This window comes from Malaclemys terrapin, chromosome 6, assembly GCF_027887155.1.
Source record: "Malaclemys terrapin pileata isolate rMalTer1 chromosome 6, rMalTer1.hap1, whole genome shotgun sequence".
Classification (NCBI taxonomy): domain Eukaryota; kingdom Metazoa; phylum Chordata; order Testudines; family Emydidae; genus Malaclemys; species Malaclemys terrapin.
The window spans coordinates 32087272-32100922 of record NC_071510.1 but is presented as its reverse complement, the minus strand read 5'-3'; the positions used below and the strand labels follow the sequence as shown (position 1 = coordinate 32100922).

Genomic DNA, 13651 nt, shown 5'->3' with positions numbered 1-13651 from the left:
TATGAAGAGAGCTGGAGAAGGAAAATGAATGGTATATGGGACCAAGAAGATTTTTGTTTGGGTTCTAGGTGGATTTGTTTTAATTATTCATATGCCCCTCTCCCCCCATTTTTTTTAAAATTTTTAAAGATTGAAAGGTAAAAATAAAACCCCCTGAAAATGCACTCTTCAGCTAAAGCAAAAAAGGAAGAAAACATCAGCAATGAAAAGCTCCAGCATAGAATTGTCAATATGTAATTATTAACTGTAATCCTTAAAGACAACTATTATGGTCAAAATAATGGCAACCATAGAATGTGTACATGGATGAGACCTCGTACATAATAGTACTGTCTCCAGCATAAATCTATGGTTCAAATGATAATGTAAAATGTTTCATATCGATGGAGAACATATCTTTTTCTAGTTCCCTTTCCTTTGTTTTAGTGTGTGTGTGTGATTGATATAAAAAATGACTCAATCTGATTTGCATCACATACAACCATAATCAGTAATGGATAAATTAGCCCTGTCTGCTTGGTTGTGTTGGACTTATTAAATGTTCTATTATGCCTTTGAGACACAACTTCCTGTGGGGGATGTGTCAGAATTCTGGTAGTGCAGCCGTCTCTCTCCTCTGCACCGAACCAGCTTTGTTGGGCTGGTATGTAAAGGATGTTGGGCCACAACATCCTCAATGTTTTGGGGTGTATAGATGGAGCAGTCCCTGAGTTACAATGGAATGCAATTGTACTCAAACTGATATAGAGGGGCATAAGAGGAAGGGGCTTCTTGCACATCCTCCTTTGCCTATTGCAGAGCAAGTGGGCACATTTTAATCCAAAACAAAAAAGTTGCCTATATTGCAAAGTAAACAAATATTAGGATATATTGTAACTTTTATGCCTGAGGAACAGAAGACTTAAGCAACCTGGGCAAGTCCAGGAAACCACTCCCAGTGTAACACTAGAACAATAATAACTATCCGAGTTACCAGGAATGTCTGTCTGTCTGTCTTATGCACTGAAGATCAAGGACTAGAGCTGTTTCCGAGTATATAGTATAAATTAATAATAATCATTCCTCAAGGAAAGATTATTAAGTATTGTTTAGGAGAAGTACCTGCTCCTTAAGAGAATTTCCTTTAACTAAATTTGAAAACATACCAACAGAAATTTCACTAGAGACAAACCCCAGGAAAACAACAACTCTGCAAAGCTCAAATTTAAATTATTTTCAATGTTTTCCACTCTCTAGGGAATACTAATATTGTCTTTAATTATTGATTATGGCTGAGCATCTGAGAAAGCATTATTATTTGAAATTACAGAATTCTGTTTTGTCAAGGCTTAGATATGTGGTTCCACATTTTGGGGCAGATCTTCCAGTGTGGTACAGTAGCGTTATGTCCCAGCACTGGTAGATCCAGTGTGCAGGGTGTTGAGAAGATCACACTAGTAAAAGGGGATGCTTTTGTGGTATAGAGCCAGAAGGAAGCTCTTCTTTCATACCCTAACAACTAGTTCTAGATACATTCTTAAAAGATATGAAATTTTCTGAGCATTAGGGCTAATGACACAGGGCGGGTGAATTCTGCCTACCCCTACAAATCTGATCTTTCTTGCTTATTACCAAGTGCACTATCTGCTTTTTATATTATATTGCAAGTTTGCTTTTAAAAAAAAGCTGGTGAAAAATCAAGGAAGAGAGGAGAATGTACAACACAGTTTCCCCTAACCTATTAACCTTTCCATCGGGTGTACCACCTAGGATTTCACAAACAGTTGTTAATACTGGGGCCACCAGGAAGCTTGCCTAGGGCTGTGTTATCTGCCAGAAACAGTCCCAGCTAATGGTGGCTTAAACACACTTTTGTATAGATCTACAGCAAGTGTAGGGCCTTTCAACTGACCAAAAATGTGATCAAACCAGTCTCTCAAATCTTCAGAAAGTTACTGGGTCACTCAGTTCAAACAACCCTAGACCACCTTGAGACTCTAAAAACCAAATCTCATAGAGAACAGCTAAGCGTTCTGGATTCCCATTATGCATTATGACTGCTCAATTTCAGAGGAGATTGCTAATTGCCACATAGCCCTAGGAAAGAAGTCTCCATTATGAAGCAGCAGGAATTCCACTTAGCTGACAATCTACCAGTGTTCTGGAATTCTTGTGTTAGTACACACAAGCCATTTTCCATTTTACTTTCCTGAGATGGCCAAATCCTACTCCCAGACCCTATAGGGAGAGAGTGAGACATGCTGAATGGGGACACAGACTAAGCAACAAAATGTTCTTAAGAGTTCTGCCTGCATTTCTTCACACAAGGGGCTCTGTGGGCTTTTTTTTTAACCCCCTACTAAATCATCTGAAGATTCAAGAGTGCACATAATTGGGATATGGAGACTTATTGATGGGCCCTTTCTGAGAGGGCTGCTAGGTCCTTGGTGTTCTCCTGGGTCCCTATATCCACCTCAAAACTTTTTAGAATGTCACCCATGTTGTGTAGTTACTAAGTCTGACCCTCAGTTTTTTGCACAGTGAGGATAAGGGAAATATTCCAATGTGCATTTCTGGGCCCCATGATGGGGGGCTGCCCTCTTACTGAACAGTAGTGCCATCTGTAACCATGGCAGTAATCAACTTCTAGCCTGCTTCAATAATAATTTAGCAATAATGTTTATAGTTTTTATATCAAATATTAAGGACCATATTCTAGTGTCTGTTACACGTATGAGCCTCCCATTGAAGTTACATGCATATCTGAAGCCCATTTTCTGACAAACCAATATGAAAGCACATTGGAACCTGGTTTTGCATAAGAACCTTCATGATGAGAAGTGTAACATAGAATGCACCATATTATTGTTGTTTTCATCTCTTTCCCCCCACCCCGTAAACCAGGGTCACAAATAAAAGAACTCTTCAGCAAGTTGGTTGTCTCTGTGTTCCAATGCGAGTTTGACACTAAATAAAATAGGTGCAATTTTTCTCTAACACACGTCCAGCATTCCATCTGAGTGGCTCAAACGCTTAGTGTACAGGAATCTGGAATTCACAGATTTCTCAGTATAGATGGCTGTTTTAAGGAGTAAGATGTTTATTCATTCCTATTTTATCTGAATTTGAAAAATAAACACAAGTTCCCTGTCTTTTTTTTTTTTTTTTTTTTAAATTCCAGATACACTTACTGCATGTTATCAGTATCAGGAACATACTATGGAGCTTTGACATGGCTGAACTACACACTATGGATTCCAGTATATCCCCTGTCAGTTCTGGCTAAAGGTAAGAGGGAGGGAGTAGGCGTGAGGCAAATTACTTGTTTTCTGAATCTCACTCAGAGTCTGATCATTTAGATGAGTTTTTGAGAAATAAGACACGTTTAAACCTCTTTACTCTTATCTACACACTTTTTCATCTAACTTTCCCCTTTCTCTGTTTCTTTCTTGGTTTCTACAGGACAGTTCCTTTCTCCTGGAAAATTAACAATTTGTTAGCACAACGAAAGCCACAGAACATCAACCTAGGATGCCGACACTTTTCTGCAGTCCTTGGTGTAGCTTAATTCTAGGCACCCAGTGCAAAGCACAGACAAAGCTGGCAAATGCACTGGTGCAGCTGACCCCTACTTGAAACCATCTTATGCATGAAACCATTGTGGCTTATAGTAGTTTACTGTGCCTAGACTAGGTGTGCGCACTATACCTGTAGCCGAAAACCCCAGCCAAGATGAGGACTAAGTAAATATTTGCTAATCCTAGTTATCAAAATGATTACAACTTCAGTCCCAAGAAAATGAATTAAAAGTAAAGCCATGTATGCATTGCTAAGTATGCTGTTTCATACAGATTACATTTCACAAGATAAGGCAGTAGACCAAGACCCATTTTTCATGCCCCTTAAATGTAGTTTTCTTAGAGATGATCTTTCACTTAAGTCTTTTACTATAACTCCAGCTTTAAAAAACATCAAAACATTATTTTGCAGCATTTGCCATCTATGAATCACTGCCTTACTTTGAATCCTTCGGCACATACTCCACCAAGCTACCATTTCCAGTTGCCTTATCGATCTACTTCCCGTACATACTAAAGCTGTACCTGGCAATGCTGTTTGTAGGTAAGATTTTCATCACTTGTGAGCAGGATCTTAATGCCACTGTGCTGGAATTCACAAGCCTGAGCAGGCAAAAATCAAATCAATGAAAATTCTTTGTAAGCTGTGCCTTCTCCTAGGCAGTTCCTGCACTGACAGCTCTGTGTTAAGGGGGAATTCATGTTGCTCAGGAGTTGGCTGGTTTGAATTCCAGCATCTCATTTAGAAGTTAATTATCTGTTTCTAGAGAGAGGGAGTGTGGGGAAAAGAACTATTAAGAAAAAAAAGTGGATGGAAAATGAATATAGTGTGTTTGAGCCACCTTCATCACTATAGATGTTAATTCAACAGAAAGTCCTGAGTCAGGTCTTGATTCTGCTGCCATTTGTAGTCAATGGAAACCTTTCCACAGATTTCCAGTGGGCATTAGATCAGGCCCGCAGTTTGTTTGTTCTTTTAAACTAGGTCTGACATCCTGTACCAGAACTCCTCCAGCCTTGAGGAGATTTGGAGCTAAATCCAAACTTCATAGCTTGTTCCCCCACCTATGGTTACTGTGGGTTACAGCAAAATCCTGGATCCAAACAGGCCCGCACTTTGGAGAAGTTTGGATCTGCATCTAACTTTCTGGCTGACCCCATTTGAACCCCCTCACATTTGGGTGCTAATTTTTGTAGCATGGGCCCATCTGTTTTTAAAAAACTCATTGATGCTTTTAGATGAAGTACATTGTTGGCTGGTTCATAAGGGATTCTTGTTCAATCCTCGACCAGAAAAATGAGGACACTAGTCGTGGCTGTGAGGTGGACCTGCTAATCTGGAAAAATATCTGTGTACATATGCATCAATGTAATGGCAATAACTGCAGTATTATAATTACCCTATATATAGCAGGTGTGCTTTAAGGGTTTCAGGAAAATGTCTCAGGACCTGCATTGGCTAGATTTACTTACTGAGGTCCAGGGCCGCCCAGAGGATTCAGGGGGCCTGGGGCAAAGCAATTTCAGGGGCCCCTTCCATAAAAAAAGCTGCAATATTATATTAACATGTATTTGGAAATGTAAAAAATAACCAGTGAAATACATTCAAAATAATTTTTGAATGTAATTTGAAAATACGTGAAATACATTATTTAAAAACATTAAATGCTTTAATGGTATGTATACATTTGCAATTACATAATGGGCTGTCACTGGGTGATGGTGATAGTTGGTGCCAATGGGCTGTCGCCTGGGGATGGTGCTACTGTTGCCCATGGCTGGGTGGGGAGCTGGGCTCTGGGTCGGGGGGTGTCAGCCTCAGAGGGGCTGGGCTCAGAGCTAGGGGTTAGGGCTGGGGGGGGATGGGGTCAGGGGGTGCCCGGCTCAGAGGGGCTTACCATGCCACTTACCCCCTCTCCCAGAGCCTCAGCGAGCTGCGTCCAGGAGCTCCTGCTGCTCGGCCTGCCAGAGCTCGCAGCCCCGCCCCCTTACCACGCAGCTCTGAGCGGAAGGAGCACAGGCCACGCGGCTATAGCGCTGTCCCAGGCCGCTCCTGGATGCAGTGTGCGGAGCCTCCGACATTCTTGTGGGGGCCCCTGCGGGGCCTGGGGCAAATAGCCCCACTTGCTCCCTCCCTGGGCGGCCCTGCTGAGGTCTCATATAATGTATTTAGCGTGTGCATAGTTGTCTAGCCAAGCGATGGCATCTTCAGTGGCGTGATGCAGTTCTAGCCCACCGCTGAAGCTAGTCAGCGGGCATTCATTGGCAATGTGCGTCATCGTCTCTGTTGCGCCACAGCTGCACAAAGGGCTGTCACGAAGGCCCCAGCATTACTGATTGGCTGCCCAGAGACCTTGCCCAGTCCGGGCATTATCTCATATAATGACAGATACCTAAAAATATAGTGTAGTTAGTTACAAGAATATAGAAGCTGTCTGAAAAGGCTTACTCCTGTGGGTTTAATGGGACTACCCACAGGACCATTTGGGTCAATTGGACTCATCCCATTAGGGTTTTTAGGTGCAGGTCCACCTGTTGTTTCTAGGTAAATGCTGGGCCTTTTGGCATCTGCTTCCCTGCACTTACATTTTATGTTTCAATTTAGGTATGTTCTTCATCACTAGATACCTCTGCTCAGAAAGGAAAGCTCACCTAGGAGCCAGCTACATCAAAGAGAAAAGGAGCTAAGTTAATATCTTGTCTTGAGGAAAATGCTCTAGAACATGCTATGCTAACACATTATGTGGAAATAATTTAGACCAAGATTTTCAGAAGTGCTTAGTGATCTTATGTGCCCAACTGGGAGCGCCTTAGAAGTTCCCAATTTACAAGGGCAGGTGCTCCACGCTTTCTGAAAATGAGGCCCTTTAAGGCATCTCACATTGGGCACTCAAACATAAGCACCTCAAATCTCCCGTCACTTTTTAAAGTCTTGGCCTCAGAGGTTACTCTAGCTTTTTCTAACATAAAATGACAGGTTACAAAATGTGGCAAAAAATGTCAATCATATCAGCATTTCCTATATTTTAATAATGGGTTCCCATCCCAGCAGTAGCATGGATTCTGCATTTTATAGCAGTAAAATGTCAATGGTATTTTGTTTTTATCATTATCTCACCTGTTAGACTATGTAAAACAGATGTATGAATATCAAATTTGCTGGAACTGCAATAGATTATGAAGCAGAAGCTGGTTGTTCTGCATTTTGCCACATTCACACAAATACCAATAGGTAAAACTGTTCACAGAAAACCCATCCTCCTCCACTCGCCCCCCCCCACCCCGATTCTTAAAGTAAATGTAAGTGACAAATGCAGTTAGTGTCTATTCACTATAAGTCCTAGAGGGCATTTCACGTACAGAAGTAGAAGTTATGATTCTAATATATTTCCAGTAGACACTATTGACGGATCTGTTTTTCTTAACTGTGACATCCAGATTTATCTTGGAACTGAAGAAACAAGACAGACAGACGCTCACTCTTACTTAACTCATCAAAGTATGATATAGTCAGTCCAAGAAATACTCTGCCTTTAAAAATAAGATAATGGATTATATAGACTATAGGCCAAATCCAAATTGTCTCACACATGAGAATTGTCCCATTCATGTCAGCAAGGTTACTTGTGCAACAAAAGTAATTAGGATTTGGTCCTATGAGGTGGGGAACTACTTATGAGAAGAAGCAAGAAAATAGGATACGTTTTTCTGGGGGACAAATTACTTCTCCGACTGCACAAGCTACTCGGGAGAAAACCATAAGCTGACTTGTTCCCCATTGGTACTATTCTCCACCATCCTTTGGGCTTGAATAAAAGACAGAAAAAATTAAGTGGATTAAAGAGTGAAATGAAAACACTTCTGGTCATGAAAATTCTCTTACCTATTTAAGCCTCTGAAAAGTGAAACCTAAGTATGCCTTTGTCTTGAGACAACATTTGAATAACCAGTGAGTGAAGATCATCTCAAATTGATGATTTAGTGGCTCTAGGACACGTCCACAGCCACACCAGGCAGCTCAGCTGTATCTGAACTGCCCCTACCTTGCTACCACGGCTACACTGCTATTTATGCTGGAACTAGCTTGAGTATGTGTACATGAACAAAAGAATCACACTCCTAGCTCGTACTGGAAACATAGCCTTAGACAGGTACATTTGTTTGTTACCTGGGAAGAGTACACTAAAGTGGGTACCATTAAATACTTTGCTTTTGCATCCAGGTATTATTGTGGTGTGCATGCTAACATACAGCACTTTTCGTCAGTAAATCTCAGCGCGCTTTACAAAAGAGGTAAATATTATAGTATTGCCTGTATTTAGGAAATAGAGCGAATATTGTTGTAACGTTATTTAGTTACAAAAGCAAATGTGATGTTTTTAAACATGATCATGCTATCTGTTGAAGGAGAGATTTATGTGATCCGGGCAGGGGAGAATTCCCTCTGTGCACGAGCTGAGGAAGACAGGACCCTCTTAAGAATCCTGGGATAGCAGCTGTGCCTGGTGTGGGAAGGGAGTATCAGAGGCAGGGCTGCAGCATGTTACCCAGCAGCGATTCCAGACAGCACAGCTAGCTGTGGACATGCTACTGTAATGTAGACAGCCCACCTGAGGCTACTTTAGCCTCTGGACCAGTCCAGATTCACCAGGGCAGAAAAGGTGGGTCAAAGTGAACTTAGCACACCCCTGCCACCCGTTCTGCAGGCTGGGAGCTCTGTGCTGTCTCTCTTAGAAGCACAACCCAGAATCTCACCTTATAAAGCCTATCCTGAAAGAGTAAAATGATGGTGAATCCCTAACATTTGTTGAAAAATGCTGATATTTTTCCATTCTGTTCACATGGTACAGTCTGGTCAAAATTTTCAAACTCAGGTTCCTAAAGTAAGATGCCTTAAGTCTATGTTTCGGCACCCTAACAAGGGGCTTATTTTTCAGATGAACTTTGCACCCACTCTACCAACTGAAGAGGGAGTTGTAGGTATTGACTGCTTTTGAGAATCAAGCCATTCTTATATAGGGGCCTAAATCTGAACTTAAGCCAACTTCAGGCATTCAAAAATGAAATTGTTTGCTGAAGTTTGTTGGTGTAAAAAGTTACTGATCCACAGACCTACTGTAGTTGCTGGTGCTGGCAAATGGTTTACCATTTAATTCATTGTTTTTACATTGAACCACACTTACATGTAAAATCCCACCACTAATATTGTATTTCAATTTGATACATTCATATTTAATTAGTGAACATTATTTTAATCTGTGCAATTTATTTACTTATTTTAATTTTGAATGATAGCAAACCTATTTTAAAAAAATCTTTGGTTGAAAATACAGCAGTAACTACAAAACCTGATTTATCCGCACATAGACACCTGGAGCATGTAAATGATTTTCAGTTTTACAGTGTGTATATATCAGTCAATATTGATTCTGCACTAGCAAGGTGCAAGATGTTCAAAACTCAGATATGTTTGCAGCTGCTGAAAAGTGTGTTCAGTTAATCTCTTAAACTACGCAAAGAATTAACAGGCTAATCTGATTAATCATGATCTAGATCAGTGGTTCTCTAGCCATGGCCTGCTTGTGGCCCAATCAGCACACAACTGCGACCCCTATGACATCCTCAGGGCCATATGGGTGGTATATATATTGTGTGGATGCGGTCCACATAACACAGAGAGCTATATATGCGGCCCACAACTGTCAACAGGTTGAGAACCACTGGTCTAGATGGTTCTTAAGAATTACTACTGGCATGTTAATGATAATACAAAGGCTACATCTACCCTGTGACCTGGGGTGTGATTCCCAGCTCTTGTACATGTACTTGCACTAGCTCTCAGCAATAAGAATGAGAATGGCAGCATGGCTTAGCCATACTGAGTACAAACTGACCTGAAACCCACAGGTACATGTACACAGCATAGTGGAGCCATGGCACCCTTACTTGTGCTGCCATGGCTATACTACTATTTATACTCGCACTAGCTCAATGAGACCTCATGTGAGTATGTGTACTTGAACTGGGAATCACACCCCTAGCTCACAGTATAGACACAGCCAAAATGAAAACACATGTCTTGAGAATGCATATGTCTATTGCAATATAAAACATACACAAGTACCGTACCAGATTCTCACTGGTTAAAGGGTCTTGGTTAAGAGAACCAAATAGCAGACATAGAAGATTTATTCATTCACTTCAGCTGTTAAGAATACTAAACTGGGAATAGTAATAAGAGAATGAATATACTACTGTGGCGTACTATGCAGATGAATACTTGCCTGAGAAAACTACCATATCTAGAATAGCTAAATTACACACTGCTCAGATTGAGGTCACTGCAGTAGACACTAGGGACCAGTATGGGATTAGTTACTCAGTCAATTACAGACGACATTTAGCCCAGTGCAGAGGGGGCTTCTTCAAGAACCTTAGCATCAGTTACGCTTCTCTTTAAGCTCCATCTTGTGTGGACCCTTGCATTGGGGTATATTTTCCCTATTTAAGTTGGAGACATAGGGAGCTAAAGTGTGAGACACACAAATGGGTTAAAGGGAAGAAGAGGGAGCAGGCCGAAATAAGATTCAGAAAGGGGACTTATAAATGTGAGGGCACAATGCCAGGAGGGTAACATTAAAAAAAAGGAAGAGGGAAATAAGATTTCAGTAGCAGGAGAAATGCAGGAGCTTAGAGGGAGGTGAAAAAATGGGCTCCCCAGTAAGAGTAGATCCATATGCTTGCTGGGAAAAAGAGAAAGAAAAGAGAAGAAGTCCTATGTCCTCTCAGAGACATTAAGATGCTGAGGAGAGAACAGACTTGCCATTTTCTTTTTAACATGGCAAAGGTAGAAAAGACCTGCTGTCCTCTCTCCCCCCGCCCCCCCTGAAGCTTGAAGGTATCTATGGAGGTAGGGGAAGGGTATTATTGGAGTGGGAGATTTGAGGAGATGGAACATTGTATGTAAGGAAGATGGGGTCTTCATAGGTTTTGAAAAGCATCCAAGCTTCTGGAAAATTATCCAGATCCTAATTTTCTGAGGCCCTGAATTGAAATATTCATGATTAAATTAACCTGAAATTCATCAAAATGTACCTAGCAACACCCAGATCCCACACTTACCTGGATAAGTGTCCCTGGTAAAATTGTTACAAGGTTGGTAACTATGCTACTATCACAAAAATAGTGTTGTGCATGGTATAACAACAACATCGGATGATGAATGTTATAATATGGAGGAATCATGTTAACAGAAATTTTGTCAGTTGAAATGAAAGCTAATTAAAAAGCCAGAATAAAGAAATATTGTGCCTTTTAATAAATACACCATGTCAAACAATTTTGCAAGATTTGTTTTTAATTTTTTCACCTATTCATATAAAGGTTCCACTTATTACAGAAAGAAGGCTTTCTGCAGCTTTCACTACCGTATTTAAATACCTCTGAAATTTAAATTTCTAACTCACATTCAAAACGTAGCCCAAAGCTTGTCCTCATACCGGGGCAAGACAGCTCAGGATAGGAGCTGGCCTACTGACCAGTCAAACCAAATGACTTTTCTATTCTCTGAATCCCTGGGAAGAAAATCCCATAATACTTCATAGTATAAAATTTCTTTGGAATGACACTTATTGATGACTGAACATTTCTGCTATGCATTTTTCTCTCAGGATTAAGGGCCGTCTCTTTATCAGATATGATGATGATGCTATCTTGTGGCTACCAACCGTAAGCCTTAGTCCATACTGCTTTCTTCTTGAACTCTGGTAGAAACCTCAAAGCCAGAAGTGTAGCTGAGAAAACAAGGACAAGTCACATGATTATGTACAAACTGTATAGTAAAAGACAAGAATCACCTGTATCACAATTGTTTCTATATTATTTTCATTGGTTGTTTTCGGGGTTCTGCAGAAGCTAGTACAAGGGGGATAGTATTTGAGCCAGGGTCTCCAGGCACAACCACAATACAAAATAACATCCCATCTCCTTCTCATTCCCTGCTCTTCAATGTTACTCCCCAAACCCCCTGTTGCTTCCATATGAATGGCAGGTCACTGTGAAAGAGATTAGCTAAGGAAGTGTGTCATTTCTAGCAAGGGAAGGTTGGTCATATCACAATTTGCTCCTCCCATGGGACCCAACCTGTTTGTGGCCACTACAAACACTTCCCTGTCCCTGCAAAAACATCCCTGGGTGCACACTAAAAAAACTTTAGGAAAATGGTTAGTCTTGAAGCAGTTTTACACTCTTTAGGATTAGCCAGGTTACACAGGATTAAATAATTTTGAATTAGCTATCAAAGATTAAAGGCCACATTAACTGATTGGATTACTGGTCTTCCCAGAACAATGACACACTAGGAAATGCAGAACAAAGCTTGCACTAACACTTGAAGTTTTTTAAAATATATATTTTTTATAACTCTAACTTTCCTTAAAAATAACATGTACTCAAGCCATTGATATATGCCAGTAACCTTAACTGGACATTAACAAAGCTTTTGGTGTTTGACGCTATTTTATGCTAAAACTGAGAGTAACACTTTATTCTATCTGGATTTTCCGTTGCATGGTGAGTGAGAGAGATAAAAAGAGGGATCAAACAATCTAAAAAAGGATTTAAAGAGAGAAGAATGTTTATTTGCTTGTGGAGGTTATCTTATAGCCAATATGTAGTTCTGTCATCAACATATGTTGTTAACCTACACACATTTTTCTTGTTTAACAGACTAATGCTGTTGTCCTGTGCTGAAGGAAATATAGGAATAAACAATATCAGAAATACATTACCTTTCAACATGTCTCTGGAGGATTCAGATAGCACTTCTTTAGGGCTCTCCATTATATTAAACAGCCAGTCAATAAACTAAGATTAAAATGAATAGCAGTTGTAAATTAAAAGAATGTCCGTATCAGACCACCACAAATTCTCTCTGACCAAACTGGCTTAAGACATGCACCCTACTCAAGTTTAGCTACAGTATATTTGGACTGAATGGCAAATCCACCCAAGTTAGTGTTGCCCATCACTGCATTATAACGGTCCATTAGTATTTCATTTAACACAACAGTAGAGGAATTATCTGAGTGATGATCAAAGTTATTTCTTTTTGCAGTATGAAAATGAGGGAAGCCCTCACTATTGCCTATTTCTATTATGATACTCATCTTTGATCAGTGAATTCCCAAGACATCATTTATTTGGTTGCTGGTGAATATTGCTGTTCATTCCTAACATGGACATATAATATTCAGTGTCTTACTATTAAATCTATAAAGTAGTAACTCATGATTGGGCAGAGAAAAAAAATCAAATAGAAAATGAGTCACTATGTTTATATGTTTTTCAAAAATCATTGATAAGCTATTAGAAATTGTTACGGGTGTAAAACAGATTTAGAACTAGACTGCAGCTTAAAACCTACTTTCATGTCAAAGGGCAAAAGTTACTGTTGGATGTTAGAATTTATAATTATTTTTCAAAGGCTATTTGTTTGCACACTTGCTACTTAAGTTTTTAATCATCAGCCATGGGTGGAATGGGACAGACATTAGGGCAAAAAAGGAGCAGTGTTTTAAGTGAGCCATTTGGCTGACTTGATATTTTGTTTGCAAGGCATGCTGACACTGTTTTGGAAATATACAAAATTGCTAAAGAAAACAGTTAATAAAGTTCTGAACTTTGCTCGTGCAAAACACCAACTAAAACAGTGGACATGCAAAATAATAAATAAAACACTGCAGAACTGGAGTGGATTGAGAGAAGCTGGAGAATCATAGTAATAACATGATTATATCACTCATATTATGTCACTCAGTGCCTCTCTCCGTCAATGCAGAATTGGTCACTTAGTAAATGTTCAAATATTTGGTCCAGTCTAGTTTTAAATATTCCAAGCAATGCAGTTTCCACCATTTCCCTTGGAAGAATATTCCACAGCTTAATATATCCTACTACAACATACTGTCACAAGATCTTGCCTGACAGTCTGAATTTTGCCTTCTGGGGACATTTCCCTTCATCCCATTATCCCCAGTTACACTACTTTGTAGCATAGCAAGCACAGTAAATAATTCATCTCCATATTTGACGTT

General features: G+C 40.0%; 2 protein-coding genes across 10 annotated transcripts in view; one reads left to right on the top strand and one right to left on the bottom strand.

Annotated features, from left to right (window-relative positions):
* Window positions 1-12357, top strand: part of HACD4 (3-hydroxyacyl-CoA dehydratase 4) — a 28795-nt gene extending 16438 nt beyond the window's left edge. For 5 of the 9 annotated variants that reach the window (XM_054031545.1, XM_054031544.1, XM_054031537.1 and 2 more), the window contains 3 exons: window positions 3161-3267; window positions 3970-4101; window positions 6163-10897. In XM_054031545.1, the coding sequence (XP_053887520.1) occupies window positions 3161-3267; window positions 3970-4101; window positions 6163-6245 (322 nt within the window). In that variant the 3' untranslated portion in view covers window positions 6246-10897. Of the gene's footprint in view, window positions 1-3160; window positions 3268-3969; window positions 4102-6162; window positions 10898-12284 lie in introns of those variants that run through there. The other 4 variants (XR_008445333.1, XM_054031542.1, XM_054031538.1 and 1 more) reach the window with 4 other exon arrangements.
* FOCAD (focadhesin) overlaps window positions 10897-13651 on the bottom strand; it is a 195204-nt gene continuing 192449 nt past the window's right edge. The window contains exons 43-44 of the mRNA XM_054031536.1: window positions 12347-12422; window positions 10897-11350 (exon numbers count right to left, since the gene is read on the bottom strand). Of these exons, the coding sequence (XP_053887511.1) occupies window positions 11277-11350; window positions 12347-12422 (150 nt within the window). The 3' untranslated portion in view covers window positions 10897-11276. The remainder of the gene's footprint in view (window positions 11351-12346; window positions 12423-13651) is intronic.